At 43.0% G+C, this 26,071-nt stretch overlaps 1 protein-coding gene across 1 annotated transcript in view; it reads left to right on the top strand.

The window, feature by feature from the left end:
* The window catches only part of MED27 (mediator complex subunit 27), a 282,147-nt gene that overhangs the window by 223,420 nt on the left and 32,656 nt on the right, over positions 1-26,071 (top strand). Inside the window, exon 5 of the mRNA XM_018566530.1 lies at positions 17,739-17,846. Coding sequence (XP_018422032.1) covers positions 17,739-17,846 — 108 coding nt within the window. The remainder of the gene's footprint in view (positions 1-17,738; positions 17,847-26,071) is intronic.

The raw sequence follows: 26,071 nt of genomic DNA, 5'->3' as shown, positions 1-26,071 counted from the left end.
ATATTTTACCAAAAAACTGGTTAATAATAAATGTTTCCTAACATAATGTAAAAAAAAATCAAAATTTTCTGTAATTTTTCCTAATTATAATAAAAAATAAAAACCCCAGTGGTGATTAAATACCCCCAAAATAAAGCTCTATCCGTCCGTAAAAAATGGTATAAAATTCCTTTCAGTACAGCGTTGCATGACGGAATAAACGTCAGTCAAAGGACTGCAGCGCTGAACACTGAAAAATGGCCTGGCCAGGAAGGGGGTCTAAACACCTGGTCTTGAAGTGGTTAAGCACACACACTACATCTCCTGTGTACCACCGTTTTGGGAAACCCTGAACTGTGTGAATATCACATGACTGTACAGACATCACAATAATGCAGCACTGCTAATTAGCACAAACCATTAGAAATAGAACTATTGTTCAGTAAAAATGTTGTCTTTGTATTCTCATGCTTTGTACATTTATTCTGGTCACAAACGCATGTGACTGTAATTGTAAAATAGCCAATAAAAACTATCTGATTTAAAAAGAAAAAAAAAAATTTTGTCTTTGAGATTGAGCTTCATCTTCACATTCTTTTTATCTTGTGTTAACGTCTCTATCCTGGTCCAGCACAAACTGATCTTTGCCTGTTTTCCCTTCAAGTACTCTTCACATGTTGCTGTCATTGTCTGCATTGAGCTCACCAGCAGGTCTTGCAGCCCACTCACCTGGCCTTGCAGAGCTCAGACCGACTATAATGGCTCATTAGGCCTGACTGCTGTTATTGTGTAACCTTTAGGTAACCTTACGAAAAGAATATAAAGGGATAATTGCTGCTGCTGCTGATGTTTACCCAGCAAAAAAAGCCCTGGCCAGTGTGCCCCCTTCTCGCCTTGTAGCCCTTGTTGACTTAGCTCTCAAAACATGCACTCTTGCAATTAAGTTAGATTAATGAAAAGTAAATGCCAGGCGCGCCTCTAAACCGTTCTGGTAAAGAAGCTCATTAGCATGCTTATTTGTTTAAACAGCTAATAGCTTAATTGCAACCTATCTTGCTATTTACAAACAACCCATTTTAAACAGAAGTGAGCATTTGCGGGGCAGAGAAGGCTATGGCAGGCGCTAAATGAGAGCGTCCAGGCAGCTTGACGAAATTTTCTTTCACTTCTTGCGTGGCTCTCTGCCTGATCTTTGCAGATGCTCCTGCAGCTCCTCTTTAACTCTTAAATGAAAACCATCTTTTTTAATATATATTTATGTGCTTGTGATCTTTTACGAGAGTGTTAATTTTGTAAAAACTTCCATAATTTGTATTTGTATCTCTTCATGGGTGCAGCCGTCTTCCTTATTGCATATAAAGAACCTTCTTAAAAGTACTGTACATTTGCTTTAGTATACCTGTTTCTCTTCTTTATTTTTTTGGCTAGTTTTCACCTACACATAGATCTTAGAGGGTGGCTACATGTGGCTTCATGAACTGCATTATTCGGCTGCTGCGTGTCATTGGGGGCAGAGGAGATAGGAAAAGGGGTGGCAGTAATGGCTGTTGTTGCAATTGCAAAGGGATTCTAATCTCTTTGATCAACTATTCCTCCCAGCCAGCTGGATTAGAAACCTCCTATAGACATTTTGATCGTTGTGCAATCTGGCCAAAATCGTCTTCATTGGGCCACTGTTTCATGTCCTACAAGTCAAGTCTGGCCAGATAAAAACAAATGACTCTCAATGAGTCTAACTGAGCTTATGTTGGCTGTCATAATACAAGGATGCCAGTTGCATTGCTTGACATATGTGACCAGGAAACATCCCTTTGTATGTGAAATAATCTTAAAACTGAACTGTAGTGTGGCCAAGGTAGGGAGCTATTGCCATACTGTCCTTTTAGGAACAGAATACTTGCAAATTATGGCTGACTCATTTCTTTGCCTTCCTTCAGCGCCGACTCTTCAGTCCTGTCCCTTGCCACTCCATCCTACGCCATCTTCTCCGCTGCTTCTTTTAGATTAGGTGTCCCTCCTCTTCAGCCATTGGACAGCCACTGATGATGTAACTTCTGCACATCTGTGCTGGAGTTGATTCGTGCCAGCTCCATTTTGGGCATCTTACATATGCTGGGAATGATTATACAGCATAGCTCCCAACTTCCTGAATTTGAACAAAATCCTTCTGTTCCTCTTTCCCCCTCAGTTATCACTTATTGTACAGATATCTATAAAAAGGTTCTACTTAACGACCAAATGTCTTATTCTGCACTAAAACCTTTATATTGTGCCTTAATTATCTTGTTTGCTATTTCGAAAAGCCAGAATAAAAGAAAAGTAATGGTAAAAAAAAAAAAACATTCAGAGATTACCCAATCTTTTTTGGCATATAAATTCTTAATAGTTGGCATGGCTGGAGGTGCGGTAGGGTTGAGTCCATGGCCTGACTACATTGTGCTGGAAGGTGTCCCCCTTTCTCATCTCGGAAAGGTGGGAGGTATGTATACATGCAGTGGACGCCGATTTAAAAAATAAAAACTTGGAACCAAATAGAATATTTTTTGACAAAAACTCGATGCCAGCTCTATTCTGCCAAAGACTTCGCCTCCTCATAAAGTTCCACTATTTCCCAATTGAAATAGAGCAAGCAAATAATAACAGTTTATAAATAAATGGCTGCTGAATAATTACTGCTGGTTATGTCACGTGCATATTCATTTTTTTATTGTAACCTTAATCTTCGCCCCCATAATAACAGAATCACACCATATATAAGTCCCCAAGACTATAAGTCTTATAAAATATTAAAAAATAATAAAGACTGTAAATTTACCATCTATTTTAATCAAATTTAGTATATCTGCATGTGTGATTTTTTTTTTTCTCCCTTTTTTTTTGGAAGCCATTTATTGTATTTACCTTTTGTGATTTTATACATATCTGCTAGACAGCACAACCACTTTTTCTGTTAGAGTTATTAAACACATTGGTGTCACCTCGCTGCCTGCTGATTGGACAATAGAGGACAAGCAGAATATTATCAGGTCTGTTTTTCTGTCAGTATGTTCCCTGTCAGCCCATGTGCACCACAGTACACCTGATTGGCTCCCATTGTTTTCCCGCCCTCAACTATTGTAAGGCTGCCCATACACCTTGCGATCATCGGACGAAACTTTTCGTCCGATGATCGAACCTTCGTACGATTTTCGAACGGCGGCCCCACCCTGCCTCGATTATCAAAAGGTTAAATCAGTAGGAATGAAAAGAAAGCACCTGGACGAATTGCGGTAATCGACCGCACGTATTTTCGTCTGTGCATGAGCAGTGTAAATCGTACGAATTGTGACGCACGGAAACGCCACCACCCTTGCCAAAATCGTACAATCGACCAAAGTTTTCTAACCTGCTGGTTAGTCAAAAGTCGATCGATTGTACAGTATTTGCAGTTGTACACTGCCCATCAGCCTTACGAATATTGGACGAAAACGCGATCGCATAGGAAAATCGCCCGATATTCGTAAGGTGTATGGGAAGCTTTAGTGCTGCTGTGCAAGACAAATTAGGAGGCTAATAATACAGATTGAAGTATCAATGATAACTGTATGCAAACCTAAATGTCATTATTTTTAGAGGAATACACAACTGCATTCATTTTTGTGTGCATCTGCCTGCAATTCAGCTTTAATTTTAACTGAGAAAGTGATGAAGGTGAAAATAGTATAAAGCTGAACTTGCTCTTTAAAATGCAAACTCATTATAGTGGTTTTGCTGCTTTTCCCGGTAGATGTCACTTCCTTGATTTTTGTATATTTATTTTTTTAGCTGTCTTCACCTGTTGCAAAGCAAATGAACAAAATAACGTTAAAAGAAACAAGTTTGAATGTCTCCATTTTCCTCCTGTAGGATCGGCACAGCATACATTTCCATTCATATTAATTGAATTTTAAAATGACCTTGCACACATATTGATTTGAATTAAAATTTTCCACATCAAGGTCGTGCTGGCGCTCGTCCTACGGGCGAAATATTAAAAAGCAAAGGGCTGTCTAACAGGGTATCGACGGAACAAGTTTAAGGCGTAATAGGAAAACTTTCTCGTCGGCAAGAGGGTAGGCTGTCATCATTAATGTAGCTCAAATGGACGGCTTTTCTGAGTCTGCAAACACTTCATTATACAGACCCAGCTTTGATTTTCTTTATTTACGGCAAACCTCTGGACAGCCTCGCCATTCCCGTTATTTCAATCTCTGTCCATATAACACAACCCTAGTCCAATTTCAGGGAAGAAAAAAAAACTTTTCTTTTGAAAATAAAAGAAAATGCTGTCTGTGGAATTGCCTTTTATATTATTCTAACTGATAAGGCATTGTATTTGGACACTAAAAAGTCCCAAAACTACCAATTTGTAATACTTAAGTCAGACCCCAGACAAAAACTATTTATGAATAAGAGAAAGGTTGAAACCTTTTGTTGAGGTTTAATTGCTGTCCCCATTGGTGAGATTTTCTTTATTTCTCTTCCTGGTGTTTTATCAGGACAGGAAGTCAGGGGGTAATCTCTATCAACAGCAATACAAACCTGACAACCCAATGATGGTCTATTTAGTAAATAAAGGGTGCCTCAAGTGCAGCCCTGGACATGCCCAGAGGACAGCACAATCTTTTGGTTTACATAACTGTGTGTTTATGGAAACGTGAACAGCTATGTGTGCATTGCGTTGCCAATTATTTTGAATGGCTCCCCAACGTACTGTTACAGTAGTGGGCAACTCGCCCACACTGTAGCACACAGCAACACTCTGTTAAAAAAAATCATGTCTAGTTTGTAGTGTGCTGGGGTGCTTCCAATTCTTTCAGAATTAATGGGATACCTTAACATAGCATTCCTAGTGCATGGTACCACGTTGCCAGGGCATATATTCATGAATGCAATGTATAGTTTACATAGATCCTTAAATAGGATCAGGTTGACTTTGACACTAAAGGAAGAAGATAAAAAAATTGCAAGCAGGCACACTTACTATGCTGCTTCTGCCAAAAAACACCCCAAAATGTTTGTATGAGCATTGCACTCTGTGCATGCGCAGTGCAGTGTACACTTGGCATTTGTAAGATGTCAGCATGTGTATCATTCCATAACAGTGGCGTACATCAGGTAGAAACCAGATGTCTTACAGCGGCAGGAGAGGTAGATCACAATCTGTCCTGGGTAGAACTTGCACATTCCAGATATAGAAAACTGACAGAGATTTCTTCTGCTGGCAGCACCTGGACCTAGAAGAGTGGTCCTTACACCTGGAGGTGTTCCAGGACCTGTTTAGCAGAGGAGGTGGACCTCCTGGCCTTCGGATTCAACAACAAACTGAACAGGTTTTTGTTCAGATACAGGAATCCTCTAGTGGAAGCAATGGATGCTCTGGCGACTCTGTGGAAGTAATAAACCCTGATTTATGCCTTTCCTCCACTAAAAACTTCATCCTTATCTGCTTTGCAGCATCAAGATGGAAGGCATTTCAGTGATCCTAACTGCGCTGGACTAGCCCAGGCAGATGTGGTATGCCAAACTGGTAAGGCTGCCAGCAGAAGTGCACACTTCCAGTTCATCAGGATCTTCTTACACAAGGACTGATTTGCCATCCTGCTTCACGATCTTTGGTTTCATTGGCATGCCTGTTAAAGTCCAGGTGCTAAGGAAGAGGGGCATCCCTGAGTTCCTACTATGATTCCTACTAAAAAGCTAGAATGTCAACTGTAAGGTCTATCATCAGACATGAAAGCCATATTTCCCTGAGTCTTGAGGCTTCCACCCTAGGAGTTTTTCTCTGGAGTTTTCCTCTGCTTCCTGCACCTAGGTCTGGACCAGCGTTTGGCTCTCAGCATTATCAAGGGTTAGGTTTCTGCCCTTTCTATTTGGGTTCAGAGACTGTTGGCCTCTCACTCTTTCATTAAGACATTTGTACTGGGGGGTCTCCCATATAGGCCCCCCCATTGCTTCCCCTGTGACTCAGTGGGGTCTGGTTCTCTCTGCTCTTCAGAAACCGCTTTTTGAACCCACTAGAAACATGCCTCTCTCTACCCCTTGAACCCATTAGAAACATGCCTCTCCCCACTCCTTCCCCTCAAGGTAGTGTTTCCTGCAGTTATAACCTCTTCGAGACAAGTGTCTGAACTGACACCCTTATTCTGCAAGAAACTTTCTGGTTTTGCATAGGGACAATGTGTTGTTGAAGCCTGGCCCTTCTTTCTTGCCTAAGGTGGTTTCTGTTCTTCCAGATGGCTGCAGTTCACCAAAAGGAAACTTCCCTCCTTTGTCTGGATGGATAGACCTTGAAAGGGTGCACCAGCTTCTCGTTCCACCATCTGACTCAGGCAGACATCATCCAAGCTTATGATCATGATTGAGTTTCCTGTTAAGGCACACTCTAAGTCTGTGAGTGCTTCTTGGGTTTTTTGACATCAGGCAACTTTTTTCAGATTTTCAAGGCCACCATCTGATTTTTCTCAGCCTCATCTCATGCCAGCTTCAGCAATAAGCTCATGCATTGGCTCTCTGAGCTGCAGTCAGTCCCCGGTTCTGTTGGTTTTTTCTTGGGCCTTTTGGAGTTTGCTGTGTTGCCCATCCATCAGTTGGGCTGTTTTTGGACATCTCAAAGACTGTGTGTCCCTCAATGAATGAGAAAGAAAATAGGGTTTTTGTGCTAACCTTAAAATCCTTTTCTTGGAGCCCGTTGAGGGGCACATGTCCCAACACTCTATCTTTATGATCACACTGTCTGTACTGCTTTGCTACAAAACTGATGCATGCTGGTAGTAGGAGGGGTTTATCCTGAGCTTCCCTACAGGTTTTTTTTGTTTGCCAGTGTTCAGTCCTTCTGTGGGCAGAAGTATAACCCGAAGGTTTAGGACTTCCTGTGTCCCTCAAGTGGACTCCAAGAAAAATGGCACAAAAATCCAAATTTTGTTTTCTAAATTCTGACTGGCTGCCTAGGATCCTACTGCCTGGCATCCAGCCAATTCAGTCTGTCACTCCCCCTTGCTACATACACAGTTGCACATTTAGTAAATCATCTGGTCTTTCTACGTGTAGTCAGTTTTTGATACCCGATCCCTTTAGGCTGGGGAGCAGATGAACAGCAGACCTCTTTGGTATAGGTCTCATTTTGTAGTTTCCCAGCAGCGATCACTGTGAATTAGCTGCAAGTGCCTCTTGCTCATTACAGAGACTGATGTAACAAAATGTATATTTATAAGTGCCAGCACAATTCTCTTCCCAGCCAAGCACAATGTCACCGGAGTTTAAGAAACGCACAAACCTCAGAGCCCGTCAGGAAAACTTTTTCTCAGAAGATTCCTTGTCAAACGAGAGATGTTTTGGAAATAATTAGGCCATTTAGCGATTGAGAGGAAAGTCCAAGCAATTCTCGAACCTTCCTTGAAAGTTGCTCATGACAAGATATTTTTAAAGAGCTGTATTGTAACGTGCACTTAATTAATATTTCAACACCTTACATTTTTGAAACATCAAAGTGACTCCTAAGGCTGTAAATGCTCCTTCGATCCCGCTGTAGTTTGCGTAGCGCATTCCCTTGTTCTAAATCACTTGACAAAAGTATGCCGATCGTCCTTGCTTGACATTGTAACGATAGCAGAAATCTCAGACACATTTACCAGGTTTCATTCATATGTCTGACTATAAGATTGTGCTAGCAATATGGAGGGCCACCTATTATTAGTATTCAGTAGTGGGTGGGGGAATTTTTCCAGTTAGGTTCTGGCATTAGATTGGTTATCTGGTCTACATTTTTCTTTATTCTTTTTATAATAAATGCTTGCTTCATTGTTTTTTTTTTGTCCAAGTCTTCACCTTAGAGAGACCCTTCCACGTCTTTAAATTAATCAAAAGGCCAGCTCCCTACAAGACAAAAGATAGCATACTAATCTATCTGGCAGCCTGCATCTCGTACCTCCCCTCCATTTCATCACAATAATGTACATTTATTCCACAGTAACATAGGGGTAAGAGGAGAGAACTACAGTATGTGGCAGTGGATTCAGGCATCCGACACTCCTAAATGTGTTAAATGTGGAAGAGACTTACAAAGGTTGCAGTGCTGGAATGAAGGGATGGCAGGAGTTAAAGGCTACCTCTTCTCTCACACGGAACTGGTCTTTTGATCGGACAGGGTTTCTATAAATCGCATTTAAAGTAAAAACTTTTTTAGTTTTGGATAGTGTAGAGAAGGGATTTAATATATTTCAGGTTACTGTGTGTGTCCCCGGAGAAAAGAGAGTCACCTGTTCTTTTTGTCCTAGTCACCATTGTCGCCGGTACAAAAAAGGGATATCCTAAATCTTATGGTCGTCACTGGAAAATTGAAGACAAGAGAAAATTGGGAAACCTGTTCGGGTTTAAAAAAAAAAAGTCTAAGAGATTTGCTTTACTTTCTATCTCAAGCACAGGATGTGAAAGGAAATCTCCAAATTGAAAATGTTTTTAAATCCTCAAAACTGTTTTTTTGTTTTGGATAGATACTCTAAGAAAAGCATCTTCAACCAAACTTTTGTGGTGATGTCAGTGTGCAGTGACTTTTCCTTGGCATTAGATGTAAAGTAATATTAATCCTTTAAACACTCACGAGCAGTGATCACTGAGTGTAAATAATTGAGGACAGAGTATGGTTACTAGATCCACAATCATGAATGAACAGGAGGTGATGTAATTCCCATTCATTCATAACTGAGAATATTGTAAACATACTCTGTCCTCAGTTTATGAATGAACAGGAACACTCCGCATAGAGGATTCCTGTTCATTTATAACAGGGGATACAGAAAAAGAGACTCTGTGTTCTCATTCTCTTTTTCTATTTTAAAAGGGAAATATCAGGAATCTGTTTAGACCCCCAATATTTCCCCGAAGCCCCTAAAAGAAAAGTAAAAAATAAAAATATTGAATAAAATAAATAAAAATAAAATATAAACAAAATTAAAAGTTTATAAACAAAAAACATATTTTGTAAAATTTGAAAGTTTTTTTTTTCATTTCGCTTTTGTTTCGGTTTTAACATTTTCATTTCGGTGCACCTCTAATTAGGAATTGAGATCAAACAAATATACATTTCCCAGCAAAAAGTAATACTTTACATTTTTGCACAAGCACTTAGTCATCGTGTTTCTGCACATATAGCTCCAACTCACTTAGCTCAGCTTCCCTAAACTTCCCATCCAGTACAAGATTACAAGGGACAGAGCATTCCCCAGCAGCTGACCATCTACTAGCTTGGAGAAGGGAAGAAGGAGGGGATGGTGTTGCCTTGCTGTGTTTGTGGAGAGACACACAACTTACTAGCACACACAAGGGTGGCTCCACAGAACCCTGCAAGGGAAAGGAGCCACTCTTAAACAGGATATCCGGGCCAGAGCTCAGGAGACCAGCTGATTCTGCAGGAAACTAGAACTGTTAGACATCTAGAAGTAGCATCCATTGTAAGTGCTTTCATCAGCACAACAACACCTTTAATATCACTTTCAGCTCTTCTTAGGTTCTCCAGGCCATTCCAAAGACAATTGTAGTATATCACTGTTCTTATATGTTGTTGGTTAGCGTGGGGCCAATTCCCAGTTGGGGGCTAAATTGTCCCAATAATAACCTTCCTGTGCTTTCTGATCATGTTTATCTGCCCAGACCACGTCAGCTGGTTGTGATCTCTTCCAAGCAGTATCTTCACTTCCAGATCTCTGGAACTTTCAAGCTGTAATGAAGAACCTGCCTACTGAACCCAAAGAGAAACATACATTTGTGTTCCTCCGTGACCATTTTTTTCTAGTATGTCATATCCACAGCAACACCTTCATAGCGAAGTGGGGTGAGGAGCATTAAAGTGACATTAAACCCTCAGATTTTCTAACATAAACCAATACTGTAATGTGTGCCTTACTGTAATCCATGGCTGTTTCCCTTCTCTTTGCTGCTCTTCCTTTTAAATCTGTATCTGTTCTCATGCTGGGCAGAACTTCTGTTTTGCAGCAGACTGCCTTGTCTCTGGAATGGATACATGGTGTCTGTGTGTAGGTTCACAACCTGAGCCAGCACTACAGGAAGAGGCACTCAGCTGCAAAGGGAAGTTCTCCCCCAGCATGAGAAGAGATACGGATTTAAAAGGAAGAGCAGCAAAGAGAAGGGAAACTACCACGGATTACAGTAAGGCACACATTACAGTATTGTTTTATGTTAAAAAATCTGAGGGTTTAATGTCACTTTAAGTGTCCCTAGCTGAAATGTATCAGCTTCAAGCACAGTCTGTAGCTTTTTTTTTTATTAGTGTATGAAGGAAGTGCAGTTCTTGTTGCTGCTATAAAATGGATAGCCCTCAATGATCTCTGTAGCTGTGAGTGCTGTCAAAGTTCACAGCAAAAGCTCTGAGTCATCCAAGTTGTTCTCTCAGCAGCTCAGCTCTCTTTGCTCCCCCTGTCAGCAGTGACTCAGCAGCCTTTCTCCCTTCTTTAATGTCTAATTCGATCTGAAATCTGTAATGTAAGCATAGAGTAAGTGCTCTGGGGGCACTAAGCTGATGAGAGGACTTGGACAACATCTGTGCCTTAGCTGTGGACTTTGAGGCACTGCGCAGTGGTAGTGCCTGCAGTCTGCAGGGGGTCAGTGATGATTTGTCTTAAAGTTCATTTACTGTTTGTTTATAACATTTAAATATATAAATGCTCAAAAACTTGTCACAGATTTACTGTAAAACCCAATTCCAGACAAACTTTGTGCCCTGTGGTTTAGATAAGATAGGGAAGAGTTACAACCTCTCACAGGTTTTAAATGCTCTGTCTCTGTCAAGTAGAGAAGAGATGGAACTTATGTCGAGTTTTTTTTTTTCCCATCTATGTCTTTGATTCAGGAGATATTTATTCACTTCACACTTCTTGGATGACTGTCAGACAGAAGAGAAAGTGAGGGGAATTCTACCAGAAGGGACACAGACAGTAATATAAACACTTTTTCTAGTAGAGTGTGAAAAGGTTAGAATTGCTTTATATTGTTGGCTGTGTCCTCACTGGTGGGTATACTTGCCCTCGTCTACTATCCAAGAGGAGGATCTCGGAACAAAAACTGAGGGGAAATCTGTTCTGTGACCTTCCACTTAGACACAAAACAAAGGTAATTCTCACAATGAAGACACAGACATTAGGGCCTCATTCACACGGAAAAAAAAGCCAGGCACGTACAGCTCCGTGGTGCGCGCACGGCCGTATCGGGCAGCTCCCGGGAAGGACAGGTGCTGCGTGTGATTAGTAGGCAGCCCCTGTCCTTCTCTTGCGAGTATGCGGCCGTATGCCCCCATACCCCAAGTGCAGGCCCGTATGGGTGCGGGTGTCCTGTCTCGGACGCAGACAGGATCCATCCTGCTGGCGTACGAGTATGGACACCCGCACGGACGTGCAGGGTGGGTGAGCGTAGGGCGGTGTACGGCCACGTACTCCCATAGAGAAGGACGGGGGCTGCGTACTAATCACACGCAGCACCTGTCCTTCTCGGGAGCTGCCCGATACGGTCGTACACGCAGCACAGAGCTGTACCTGCCGGCCGTTTCTCGTGTGAAGGAGGCATAAAAAGAGAAAGTAGATCTAATCCTTTCACATTCTATTAGAAAAAGTAATTTTATTGCTGTACGTATCTTCTAGGAGATTCCCCATCATTTCCTGTTCTGTCTAAAACCAGTCGAACAGGAAGTGAGGAGAAATCTGCTAAACGTAGGACATAGGCAGCCATAGAGAGTTGTTATAAGTTTTAGCCATACCCTGCGCTGTCCAAAACTAAAAATAGCTGCAGTGGGACTTTAATATAACCAGAAGCCAGGACAGACTTTGAATGGCCAATTATCAGCAGAGAAGGTTCAGGATGACCTTTCTCTTGCCAATGGTTAGGTCTTGTATGGGCTAGAAATATTTTCATACAGGATCCAATGGCAGTAGTGAGTGATGCAAGTGTGTTTCAGAGCAGCAGAAGTAATGCGCAGGTAAGATCCAAGCTTGGAGGCTATTGTTTCCTTATTAATAAGGATCTGGAGCATTTCCCTTTGGACTTTTACATGCTTGAAATTCATAGCTTTGTTGTAAAACAATATAATGAGTACAGCACAGAACTACAAGTTGATTCCCTTGGTATAGTCGGTGTTTCCGGATCTAATTCAGGCATCAGAATAATAATGCATTAACCCATTGATAACTTCTTTTTTATACAGCAGGACCTTTTCCATCTACCCATATTGACTAATAATATACGACAAAAGCTTTTTGGAGTTATGTTTTCAAGCAGTTACAATGGTTCAATACTGCCTGTAATTTTGTGCAGTAGGTTCTTTGTTTATCAATGTTCCCCTCTTCAATATGACCCCTGACTAAACCTGGGTACACACGGTTCTATTTTTTTTTTTTATTCAGCCTGAACAAAAAAAAATGACAGATACCTCCATCCACGCTAACAACGTGGATGAACGAAACTCCCACTGATTGGCATTGGCATACGTTTCCCCCACTTCCCTTTAATGTAATGACCGACTTCTCCAGGAGGGGATAGGTCCACCCGTGTAACAAATACGCTCCGTGTGTACCCAGCTTAAGATTGCTAAGGTTACAATTATTTCTGTAGAGAGTCTCAGCTCTGTCTTTCCACATGCCTGAACTCTGTCCTTTAGCATGTTGTTCATAGCCACCCAACACCATAGTATGCAATGTTACCGTATTAGTGCTGTAGATATGATGTTGTGTCAATTATCCCCTGCTGCCCCTTATGCTATGACCCTCTCACACACTTTAAGTGCCTTGGATATATATGCTATTTTGTCTGACCTTTGGCACCATGTATAATTGTCTTCGGATGCCAATACCAGTCCACTGATGTTTTACTCTCATCATCTTGTCTCCCGCTGTCATGTTTTTACATGTTGAGTTTTGATAACGAATTGTTCGAATTCTGTTAAAAAAGATAATAAAAACTGATTGAACACCAATTATCCCCTGCTATGCTCTGGGATTCTCTTATTGAACATTTCAAGGTGGTTGTAGTAGATGCTTTGGTTTGAGTTCTTCTGGGTATCTTCAGAGTACCAAAAACTTTGGTTATTGGCAAAATCTACCACCAATGTAAAAGGAAAACCATGGTTTACAAGCAAGCTGTTACCTCTGGGCTCTGCAGAGTTGGCCTAGCTTTGTTGTTCAAAAGATACAAGGTACTAAACTATCCGGTATCTCCATCTATGGCCAGCTGTGAAATCTTGCGTTCTTCCCAATCCAGATTGGAATTCTGACAGTACAAAGGAACTATTGCAGCACCTCTGCATCCAAGGATCTCTGAAATACAATTAGATCACAAGCAGTCTGTACATCTGACACCCCATGTGTGCCATTCCTGGCAGTACACACAACGGATTGCTTCCTGCCGTTTGTGTTTTGGTCTTCCAAGGCCATTTAGCCTACTGTGCATCAGAAGGACAAGAAAGGGATAATTATCTGGTGACCTGCAACTTTTAGCAGGGCACTGGGCAGAAAATTGTTTGGGGATTTAACAACATCAGCTGTGGGCGGCAGAAGTGTTCTGATGCATCTATATTTCATGCTCCCCCATTATTGAGAGAGTTTTTCTTTTCTTTCACCGCTGGGGCTTTCAGAGATGTCAATCTGTCATTCCATCCCCTTCGCTGCCAAGGTGGTGTCACACTTTATTAGCTGTCCTGATGGGGTGACACGCAAAGTCCCTGTGCCACCTGCATACCCTCCCTGCATCGGGAATTAATTCGGAGAAAGGGAGGAGGGCCAGAAAAAGCGAAAGACACTGCCAGGATTGCTTTCAAAACACGTTTTTGTTGGCCCTCCAGCAGTCCTGATGTTGCAAGTGTTTACTTAAATTATATTATGCTAATCTTATTGTAAATAGAATGTATCAGTAATAGAACTTGTAATTTTATTACCAAATGACTTAATTAAAATGACACCACTTTCTCTATAGAATATTCAGAGCAGAAGGTTTTTCTTGACAGCTGTACGTGTTGCTGTTTACATGCCTATGTAAAAAAGAGAGTGAGCCGACTTGAGTCTGCATCTCTTTTTGGCGTTGCACTTGCTTCGCTGTGAAGTAATGCCGGTTACAAGACATCGTCTATAAAACTCAACTTTTAGATAATGCTACATATAGCACGTACCGAAATCACTTATTAGATTCTGATCTTTTGGAAATGCCTAGCTGCCTTTTCTCATATGGTGTAATACAGGCTGTAGTGCCTCTGCCTTGTGAGAAATTGGTAAATATCACAAGGTAAGTCTGTCATGACATGCAAATCTGCTCTGCATATGTGCACCTTACGGCAAAAACTCCTGTGAGGGCAAAGGTTTTACACGCACTATAAATGCAACACACAACCTGGAACCTGGGCTTTTTATTTTTATAAATCCATTATTGCATTTATTGGTGCTAGCCAACACCAGCACCGTGGACCTACAACGCCTGTGAACCACAACACAATAGGCTGGAACAGTCAAAACTACAAGTGGGCAGAGATGGAAAGAAAAGCAGGGGGACCTCATTGCTCATCCTCTTTTTGAGAAAAAATGATAAATACAGGCAGTCCCCGGGTTACAAACAAGATAGGGACTGCAGGTTTGATCCCAGGTTGAATATGTATGTAAGTTGGAACAGGTACATTTTTTAAGTGCAACTTCAGCCACACAAAAAATGAAAAACAAATGATTTTCGTTTTGGATAGCATAGGGAAGGGTTAACCCCCTGTAATGTTTGTTTTGCTGTGCTCACAGTGGCCCTAACCCAACGCCATACTAACCAAAGCTAAAAAAATAACATTTGCATGGAGTTCTACTTTAAATGCAACTTGGACAGATGTTTGTACAACTTCCTGTAATGTAATGTACAGTACCAGACCCGGAAGAAGAGGCAGGCACTCCTCGTCTGTACGTCTAACAACTTCCTGTAATATACAGTACTATGAGCCAAACCCACTCCTCGTCTAACAATTCCCTGCAATGTACAGGAAGTACAGTACTACGGACCAGACCCACTCCTCGTCTGCACGTCTAACAACTTCCTGTAATGTACAGGAGGTACAGTACTATGAACCAGACCCACTCCTCATCTGCACGTCTAACAACTTCCTGTAATGTACAAGAGGTACAGTACTACGAGCCAGACCCACTCCTCGTCTGCACATCTAACAACTTCCTGTAATGTATAGGAGCTACATTACTATGAACCAGAACTATAGATTTCCCAGTGTAAACACAAGTTATAAAGAGGAAAAAAAACACTTTGAGATCCACAACTGTAAAACAAGGTCAGCCTGCCAGCAGTGAGTCTCCGCTGGCAAGTGCCTATATTATAGTGGGACAGTTAAACACATCCCTATTAGTTGTCGGGACCCGTTTAGCAGCTCAGAGCTTGTCTAGCGGTCTGCCATCTAGGCACATAGTGGGCCAGCTCTATTCAGCAGCCACTGATGGAGTCAGCGACCCCCAGGAAGAAATTGCCCGTCTGCACTGGCACAACAACACGGCACGCTTGGGCAGGCAGTCCAGCACGTGGAAGAAATGGGTCTTTGTGCCAAGCGGCTCATTCCATCAGTCTTCTAGGATAAAAGGGCCTTTATCCTCCTGCCAGCCTCATAGACCTGAGCTGAATACAAATATCCGCCATACTTCATTGGCTTATTATTTTACCAGATGGACAGACAGAACCTGGATTTGTTTGTCCCCGACGCATTCGGAGAAATCCATGTAACAAGCAAAAATAATATTAGTTCCTAAATGCAGATTAACTGCCAGAACTCATTAATACTCAGAAAGATTTCCCTTAATGCACAGTAATTAAGATCAAATATTTCTGCCCCTAAAGTCGTTTTTTCATTTTACTTTCTCCAGCTGATTCACTCTGTGGCTTTAGCAGGGACATTTTGACTACTTGAGGGAGTCTGAATTTATTTATTCCTGTGCCGATAACCCAAAAGCGGATAATACACAGTCAAATTTTAATTGGTCAGCCCAAACAGTTCTACTAACTGCCAGGTAATATGACTATGCTATAAAGTAACTTAATGGTTTGGTGTGACTCAACTAATACACAGTATATGCCCAAAAACCCCAATGTTCTTTACAGATAATGTATCTGTGCACCCACACCTACAGGGTTCTGGCTCCCCAAGCAGTCCGTCATCTGCTTGACACTCCAACAATAAGGAGAAAAGGGAAGCTGCACTCCAAAGTAAAGTCTATTAATCTATCCGATGCAAAGGTAAGATCACCCGAAACTCCGCCCTCTAGTGTGCTGAGTGAAATGTCTTGCGTTTTACTTAAAGGAGAACTATGGCGTAAGTATTTTCCCCCCATAGTTCTCCTAAGGGTCACGGGAGGACATATACTAGCGTCCTCCCGTGATCCAAAGCTCAGTATATCGCGAGCTACAGATTGCGGTATACTGAGACCGCCACAGCCAGGACAGATCCCAACAATGCTGTCGAGATCCACCCAGTTGCGTGAGTGACAGCTGGCTCTGCTTATCTAGAGGCAGAGCCAGCTGTACCCTCCCCCGTCTGTTCCTCCAGTCAGCACTGGAGGATCTGACAGGGGAGGGGGGGAATCCCTGCAGGGGGCCGTGAGTGACAGTCACGGCTCTCTGCAGGGAGATGATCGAGAAGTGAGCGAGCGACGGTATGTGTTCGCTCACTTCCAGATCTATTGAGCCGACATGTGACAGTTTCATTGTCGCACGTCGACTCAAACTATGAGGATGAGTGATTTTCACTCACCTCATAGTTCTCCTTTACCAATGAGCTTATTCATAGAGTGGAGGTTATTAGACGGGAGGATTCATTTATACACATATATAGATGTGGTCAATTACTACCATTCACAGATTAACACTAAACTATACAGCTTAATCAGGTATAAATGTACAGAAACATTCCATATAGTGAACTTGGTGCAAAATTATTCACTTAGGGGTCACTGCAAAGGACAACGGGGCACTCTTTACATGTAGAGGAAAAGAGGTTTAACCTTCGCATATGTATTCATTTTCTATCCATAACCCCAGAAATTGTTGATCCAGGGAATATCTGATTGCCGTAGGGGATCAGCAAGGACATGCTTCCTCTGTTGGAGCAAATTGAACCATGCTTATAGTGCTTTGTTTTGGCCTTCATCCGGATCAGCTGTGGTAACTGTAGGCATATTATTATAATACAGGATTGATATAGCGCCATCAGTTTGCGCAGCACTTTACAATATAAGGAAGACATTACAATCACAATACAATTCAAGACAAGACAAGACATTGGAGCTTACAATCTGTTTATGAAGGGTTTCCTATTCCTTTTTTTGTTTTTCTCTATAGGTTGAATGCGTTGTGTTTTTTCTTTCCAACCCAACTAACTATGTAACAGTTGTGGCTGAAGCGTTTCAGATTAAAGAGTGCGTTATGTGTTTGTTACAAATGCAACATTAATGAAATATTCTAATATATTTGCAGTATTAGGTCATAAGTCACATGATGAGAACTTCTGCGGAATTGTTCAGCCGATATTTGACTGTGCATGGCCACCAGGCGGATATAAAGGACCCGGATTAAAGGGTAATTCCACTTTCTCAGGTGAATTTGGGAAAAGGGAATTACCTCCTCCAATCAGGCCCCCTCTGTTACATAGTTATATAGTTTGAGACCTTTACTTCCATTATCTGCTTAGGTTAACTGTCTTCTCTGTTCTCTCACTGCAGGTGACGTTGGGCAAAGTATTGAAAGTGATTGTAGTGATGCGCAGTCTGTTTATTGATCGCACCATCGTGAAGGGTTACAATGAAAATGTTTACACAGAAGATGGCAAGGTGAGCAGAGCTGACTTATCAGTAATGAGTAGTCTCAGGTGAAATCAGTCAGCCTTTGTTATCCGGGAATGATGGCTGATTGGTCACTAAGAGGACTATATATAGAGGAGAGCAGATACCACTCTCCGCTGAACACTGCAGTTACTCCACACCACGTTCTGCATTTTTTTAGTCCTATTCATGGCAGGGTCTGTTCCCGTTTTTGTTTTGTTTCTTAATCCATTCATTTGTGGAGCACAATGTGAATTTTTAAAGCACATGGCTTTATTTTAAGAGAAGAGGTATGGATGTGGTAAGGCTTTATAACCGGAGCCCTTGATTTACCTTACTCTGAGCTCTCTGTAATCTATTCCAGCAGGATTCCAGAGAGCTCCTGACCTATGCAGGAGGCACCTGGCGGGTTGGCTTTTTCAGTAAAAAAAAGTGCTGCTCCTGCTGGATACGGGATTGATCTCCTAAGGCTGTATAGTAGTAATAAGGCTGGACTTGGCCTGAGTTCGCCCCAAGTCTGTTCAAAACTCTGACCGCCACCCTCTACTCCTGACCCAGTGCATTCCCCGCTTCACTGCTATACGTCACAATGGGCAGTCAATGCCCCCACCGCAACATCCGACATTGATTGGGTCTGGAGGAGGAAGTGGTAGTCAGAGATTTGAGCGGGCTTGGGCAAACGCAGGCGAACTGGGTTCACATCAAGCCCAGACTCTTCTCTACTGTAGAGCTTTACATCATTTTCAAATGTCATTCATCATTTCAATTTGTTTTAATTCAGGTAACAGAAATTGCAGTGAAAATTGGTCAAAACTTTTGTAGTGCCAACTAAAAGGCCATTTCAGTTCTTTGTAAGGGTTTTTAACCATCTCCCGTCCGCCGAACGTTCACAAACGGGAGTCTTCTGGATGTGGGTGGGCGTCTTTAAACCGCCAGAATTTTAAACAGCCAGCGATGGCCGTTCACATAGAAGCGGTCCGTCATCTGTAAAGACGCCCGATCGCTTGTATGATGCATGTCTCTGTGAGCCCCCCTCCTTACCTCTTCTCGTGGTCGCCGTCCCTGCAATCCCGGGCGTCCGATCCGGGATGGGCGATGTGGCTCCGTGCACTGATAACGGAGAGAGTTCAGTACACAATCTCCCTCCGCTCTCCTCCCCAGTCTCTGAATGCAGGAAGTGATGTTTACTACATCACTTCCACATTCCTCTGTCACTCTCCGGTACAGAAACCGGAGAGAAGCTGATGAAGCAGATCTGTGCTTCATCAGCTTCTCTGGGGTCCCTAGGTGACATTGTGGGTCTTAGAGACACCTGATGTCTACATAAAGGGGACCTGTCACTGTAATGTGATATCACATAGGGGGATTCTTATCCCCCTATGTGATAACAATAAAGTTAAGTGTAAAATACAAATGTACACACACACACACAAAAAACCCACAACATTTTTTTAAAGTCCCCCACATAGATGTGCAAAAATGCGTTAGGAGCGCCTACACTAAAAAAACGACGATTGAGCCAATTACGCAGCACTTGTTACATATCACCGCAAACATCGCAGTGAGAGCAATAATCCTCAGGCCATTAATCACTGATAACACTAAACTGATTTTACCAAACAATTGGGTGATAATAAATGTTTCCTAACATAATAAACAGAAAACTTTTTTTTTCCGGTACTCTTTTTGTTATATAGTAAAAAATAAAACCCCCAGCTGTGATTTAAATACCACCAAAAGAAAGCTCAAACTAACCCTAAAAAATTGTATAAAATTAATTTCAGTACAGCGTTATATGATGGAATAAATGTCAGTCAAAGTACCGCAGAGCTGAATACTGAAAAATGTCCCTGCCAGGAAGGGGGTTTAACACCGCGGTCAGCAAGTGGTTAATTGATTATAAATAAGCATGGCAGGCGAGACCCATTAGGGGTGAACATTTTAAAGTTACAGTTCCAGAGCCTGATCTTGGATCACTACCTAATGAATCTCTGACCCATAACAAGCATGTGGCTTGTAAAGTCTGAAACGTATACGCTCCCAGCTGCATAACCTGTTCTGGGTTAGAGATTAAAGGAGAACTATGAGGTGAGTGATTTTCACTCACCTCATAATCTGAGCCGACCTGTGACAATGAGACTTGTCGGCTCAGTAGATCGGGAAGTGAGCGAACACATACCGGCGCTCGCTCACTTCTCAATCTATCCCTGCAGAGAGCCGTGACTGTCACTCACGGCTCCCTGCAGGGATTCCCCCCTCCCGTGTCCAGCGCTGACTAGCAGAACGGATAGGGGAGGGGGCGGGCACAGCTGGCTCTGCCTCTAGCTAGGCAGAGCCAGCTGTCACTCACGCAGAGCCAGCTGTCACTCCGTTGCGGCTGCGGCGTCTCAGTATACTGAGCTTTGGGTCGCGGGAGAATGCTAGTTTGTGTTCTCCCGTGACCCTTAGGAGAACTATGGGGAAAAGCCCTGAACCCATAGTTCTCCTTTAAGAAGTAGTAAAGTAGTGGTAGAAATTAGAACTCCAGAGCCTAGACCTTTAAAAATTTGCCAGAACTTGCAGCTATCATAGTTCCACCGATGCAGCTTCCTGTTAAGTACAAACCCCGTCATTCAGCTGTGTAATAGACCCATTGATAAGTATTAATGTCACACTGTGTCTTTACGTGCCCTTTAGCAAGACACAGAAGATGGAGAGGATCTCTAGAATACATAAATACAGTCTGTGACAGTCTTCATCTTCTACTCTTCTTGCCCCTTAGCGCAGGTTGTCATGCCCTTTTGCTTTTCTGGTGTGTTGGCCTTAACTGGCGACAACAGTAGTTCGATCTTGAGGTCACAGAAAGTCACAGTAAACACTATCTCACAGAGGCGGCTGTGATATTTACAGAAGCGCCAGTGCAGTTTGCTCATCTCCCATCTTCCTGCTTCTCTGGCGTATATATTACTGTCGCTCCAGAATCACTCTGAGGTTACCCAAGTATAAGTGTTCCCTAAATTTGCGGAAGAACAAAAAGGCCAAATAATAATTAATGAATAGGTTTAAGGATTAAAAAATGCTCTTGTTACCAGTAATGAATGAAAGTTTATATTATTCACAGCCCGCTGTGCTCATGTAATTGGCTTTTAGAATTAACACCTCCAGCACCTGTACTGTACAGAAGTTGTGGAATAAAGAGCCACATTAAAGGAGAACTATGAGGTGAGTGATTTCCTTTCATCATAGTTCGAGCCGACGTGTGACAATGAGACTTTCACACGTCGGCTCAATAGATCGGGAAGTGAGTGAACACATACCGTTGCTCACTCACTTATCGATCATGTCCCTGTAGAGAGCCGTGAAGGTCACTCGCAGCTCCCCGCAGGGATTTCCCCGCTCCGATCCTCCAGCGCTGACTAGAGAAACAATGAATACTGTCACATTGAGCTCTGGGTCACGGGAGGACGCTAGTATGTGTCCTCCCGTGACCCTCAAGAGAACTATGGGGAAAAACACTTATCCCATAGTTCTCTTTTAAGGCTGCTATAGGCCAGCTTTATAGAAACATATTCGCAAAATTGCTGCTAACGGGTATAAAATGCAATCACCTAGATCAGGGGTAGGCAGACTCTGTCCCTTCAGCTGCTGAACTACAAATTCCATGAGGCATTGCCAGACCCTGACGGCCACAGGCATGACTGCAAGAGGCAGATGCATGGTGGGATTTTTAGTTTCACTACAGCTGGAGTTTGCCTCCCCCTGACCTTGAGGTACCTGCAGCAGCTTTCAGCGTCTGGACTTTGGGTGGGCCTCCTTTTTAATGGTAGACTGTTGTCCTAATTATGAAAATATTTATTAGTGAACCTCTATCAGCATTCACAAACCGCTGCTCTAAGGAACAAGCGTTACTATGCGAAAAACTGTCACCTTGTGTTCTGCTTCTCACAAGCAGCATGCACACTTAACCTGAGATTTAAGCCGGCCATGCACCTATAGGTTATCTGCAGATTTATATGATCAGATGGAAAAAGTGCAACAGATTCCTCTATCTACGCTGAACTGTGTGGGCGGAGGAATCTCCCACTGGGCCAAGCTTCAGTATCTTGCTGGTCAGCCCGCTGCCTGTCAAAGCATTGCAGGCATTTTTCAGGTATTTTGAGAACCAGCTGGGCTGACTAGCAAGATACTGAAGCTTGACCCAGCGGGAGATTCCTCCATCCACACAGCTTAGCGTAGATGGAGGAATCTGTTGCACTTTTTCCATCTGACCATAGAAAGTCTGCAGATAATATTTATGTGTATGGCCAGCTTAAGTATGCTTACTTGTGATTGTTTTTCCTTCCTTCCTTTTTCCTTCCGTCTTTAAATGGACTTTGCAGATGTATCGACTTTGCTTTCATTTCTTAACCTTCAGTTTGCCATGTCAGCAACAGAAGGGGTTAAGGACCGGATTGCCACAAAGCTTAACCTAGGTCTTCCCCCTGGGAGCAGGTGGTTTAGCTGGCCAGTAGAGCACATAGTAGCTTTGTCCGAGCTGCCTGCTTCATTGAAAGGCATTAATATGGGAATCAGGTCCGCTGACTGATTATAGCTCACACAGTGCTCTTTCAGACCCAAAGGCCACATTCTAATGAGTGCGGGGTGCTGCAGGAAGTGTAATTAGCATGCAGATGTTTTACCTCGCCCTGTTGTATTTAGTGCTGTGCTGTGTGGGTTGTGTACGGAATAAAAAGTCTGCAGTGAAGGGTGAGATCAGCACTGTGTGAGTTTTCTAATATGTTTCATGGGTTCTGACATCTGGATATAAAAGGTATTTAAAAATATATCTCTTAAAGCATACGTTTCCTTTTACTTTGTGACTTTTAAAATCATATTACAGGGATGTGGAATTTTTTTTTAAAAACTACTTGTCTAAGGGCTAAAGCCACATATCTTGCTTTCGGTACTCGCCGATACCGAGTATCTGTGCTTATGTTGGCATGGAGCAGGCTTCCCGGGCAATCAGGAAGCCGGGCAGCGGTTAATTACATGCTACCTGGCTTCCTGATTGCCAGGGAAGCCGACTTCATGTTGTTTGGCCGGCTTGATTCAGATTGGCTAGGAAACAGGCTTCCCAGCCAATCAGAATCGAGCCAGCTTCTCGGTCAATCAGCAGACCTTGGGGCGAGTAATGACCTGATTGGCGGGGAAGTCAGCTCAATGCTGATTGGCCGGGAAGCCGGCTTCCTAGCCAATCAGCAAGGAGCTGGCTTCCCGGCCAATCAGAAAACCAGGAGGTGGGTCATAAGTCGCTGCCCCGCTTCCTGATTGCACAGCAAGCTGGCTCCATGTTCCCCTACTGCACTGCCGGTCAGAGGAAATCTTCCTCTGACCAGAAGTTCCGGTATTGGGGAAGGTATCGGAGCATTTGGACGAGTACAAGTACTCGCCCAAATACTCTGCATCGGGGCATCCCTAATCAAAACTGTATTTGACTGTGCTAAATTGTGCTTCTCATTGGTCAGCGTGGTCACCTGACGTGTGCGTTTATTTCCATGCTTCCCATCACATAGGGGATTACAAGCCCCTATGTGATAGTTTGGAGGTGACGGGTTCTCTTTATGGAACCTGCCCTCCAACACAGAACAGATGTTCTGTGCAGTTCCTGCCAGCTGAGACAGGTGGCGCTGTGATTGCAGCGCTCTGGTCTCGGTGATCACACAGAGCAGACGAAGAACGGACGTTCTTCGTCTGCTCTATGGGCTCCATGGTGAGCTCATGTGCCGTGGTCACGGGTCCCCCAGAGGAGCAGGGCCATGGCACATGAGCTCACCATAGAGCGTTCGGCTATTCACTTAGGCTTGTACAGCTGATTTCTGCCGTACATCGGCTGGCTTCGGTTCGGTCGAACATGCTCAGCATGTTTGGCTGAGCCGAAGTGCAGAAGGAGCTCGACTCAGCTGATCCAACATCCTGATCGCTGAGCCGAACCTCTGGCAGGCTACTCGCTGCCGTTCGGCCTATTCTCATAGGGGCCGAACGGCAGTAAGTGAATAGCGAATGCTGCCGAGCGGCATTCGACTCCCTGGTACCGAGCAGAATAGAAAAACAGTAAAAAAAGTAGAGAAAAAAGGTAATAAATAAATGATACATTTTAAAGAATACGTTTAAAGTGGTTTTGAACAAAAAAATAAAAATTAAAGATTATTAAAAAAAGAAAAAAAATTAAAAAAAAAAGAAACAATTGGGCGAAGCTAGCAGGGACCTGCTACTGAACCGAAGCTACGGCTGATCCTTCGGCTAGCTTTGTGAATAACCCTCTAAATGTTTGGGTTCGATAATACGTTGAGCTAATATCGTGCAACATAAAAATTTGCGACTACCATCATTTTATTCTACAGGGTGTTGGCTTTCAGAGAATATAATGTTTGGGGGTTTGAAGTAATTTTCAGGCCTAAAATGTGGATTACAACATGGGTGCAAAAGACAAAAAAAAGTCCTTGTTATTAAGGGGTTAATGGGGGTCAAATCAATCGATCGAAAAAAATTTGAAGGAGCATTTTAGAATTTCCTTCGATCTAGAAAAATTGTCCAACAGTGAATGTGGTTTACATTCGGTAAACTCCATTCATTCCAAAATCAAATGACAATTGCCAAGTCTCTGATGGCATTATCGAACATTCTAACAAGATTCTTCGGAAGAACGTTCATTTGAAAATCTACCTGTGTATTCCCTACTTAAGTCCTGTAACTGGCCTTTCCTCCAATCGTGAGTTCTTTCTGTTGCATTAAGCATTCAGAACTCCATTGGAGTACCATTACCGAATAGTAGAGCAGATAACGATATCTGCTCTCCATGGTAAATCATCTTTTACATGTCATTAAAAGGAGAACTATGAGACGAGTGAAAATCACTCATCCTCATAGTTCTAGCCGACCTGTGACAATGAGACTGCCACAGGTCGGCTCAATAGATCGGGAAGTGAGCGAACGCATACCGCCGCTCGCTCACTTCTCAATCTATCTGTGCAGAGAGCCGTGACTGTCACTCACGGCTCCCTGCAGGGATTCCCCCCTCCCTGCTCTGATCCTCCAGCGCTGACTGGCGGAACGGACATGGGAGGGGGCGGGTACAGCTGGCTCTGCCTCTAGATAGGCAGAGCCAGCTGTCACTCACGCAGCTGGGTGGATCCAGACAGTAATGGCGGCATCTGTCCCAGCTGCGGCATCTCGGGATACCGCGAGCTGTAGCTCGCGGTATACTGAGCTTTGGGTCACGCTAGTTTGTGTCCTCCCGTTACCCTTAGGAGCACTATGGGGAAAAGCCCTGACCCCATAGTTCTCCTTTAAGCATTCAGAACTCCATTGGAGTAACATTACAGAACAGTAGAGCTCTCCATGGTAAATCATTTCTTACATGTCATTAAGTTGGGGTTAAACGGAAGGGGGTTGCAGAGGATTTTATGAAAACGCAAATGGTTCTTTACCATTCAGGAAAACGCCTCTCCATCTTCTTCGTACAATAAAGAGGATAAATGTCTCCTGCAGCAACACAGACAGCGATAAAAAAAACACCTTACAGGGGTTTCATCACATCCCCCCACTCTATCCAAAACTTGTAGGTCTTTAGGTATGCTTTAAAGAAGTGTCAATCCTTTACGCTTTGCTTTGTTCTGTAAACCACGGTTTTATTTCTAGGAGCTTGCCTATTTTTACACCTGTAAGGTCCGGATCTCTTCTCAGATATTTCTAAGTCTTTTCAAAAGCCTCTCATATAAACCTAGCCTTTAGGTTTATTGATCTTTCAGAGAGGAAAAAATGTAGCCTGCGTGTGGCCATTTGTACATTATCATCTAAAGATGCTGGGAGTTCCGTTTTTGTGCTCGTATCTCTTTTTTTGCCCTTTGAGTTACTTTGAGGACGTTTTAGCTTTTGAACCCTTGTAATCGGCACCTCGGTAGGACACAGGCCTTTCCTCCTGGGTTCTGTAGTGCATTGAAAGGTAATAGCATGCAGCAGCTCATCCTGTCTTGTAGCAGTTACAGAACCTAAGCGTCCTCATTGAATTCTCTTGTTAAGCAGCACCAGCTCCTGTTAAAACTACGGTTGCATTAATTACCCCTATTCGGCTAGGGAGCCGCTGCTCATCTCCGGCCGAACCTCAGCAAGTGAAAAGCACAAAGCTATCAAAGCCGAGCTTCAAAGATCACCACAGCCGTCTCTGGGGTAATTTCTGATCCTTGCTTCCCTACCACTTCAAAGACAAGCGTAGAAGT

The sequence above is a fragment of the Nanorana parkeri genome, unplaced genomic scaffold (genome assembly GCF_000935625.1).
Source record: "Nanorana parkeri isolate BGI_ZX_2015 unplaced genomic scaffold, ASM93562v1 scaffold958, whole genome shotgun sequence".
NCBI classification, from domain to species: domain Eukaryota; kingdom Metazoa; phylum Chordata; class Amphibia; order Anura; family Dicroglossidae; genus Nanorana; species Nanorana parkeri.
This window is presented reverse-complemented; position numbering and strand designations above follow the sequence as displayed.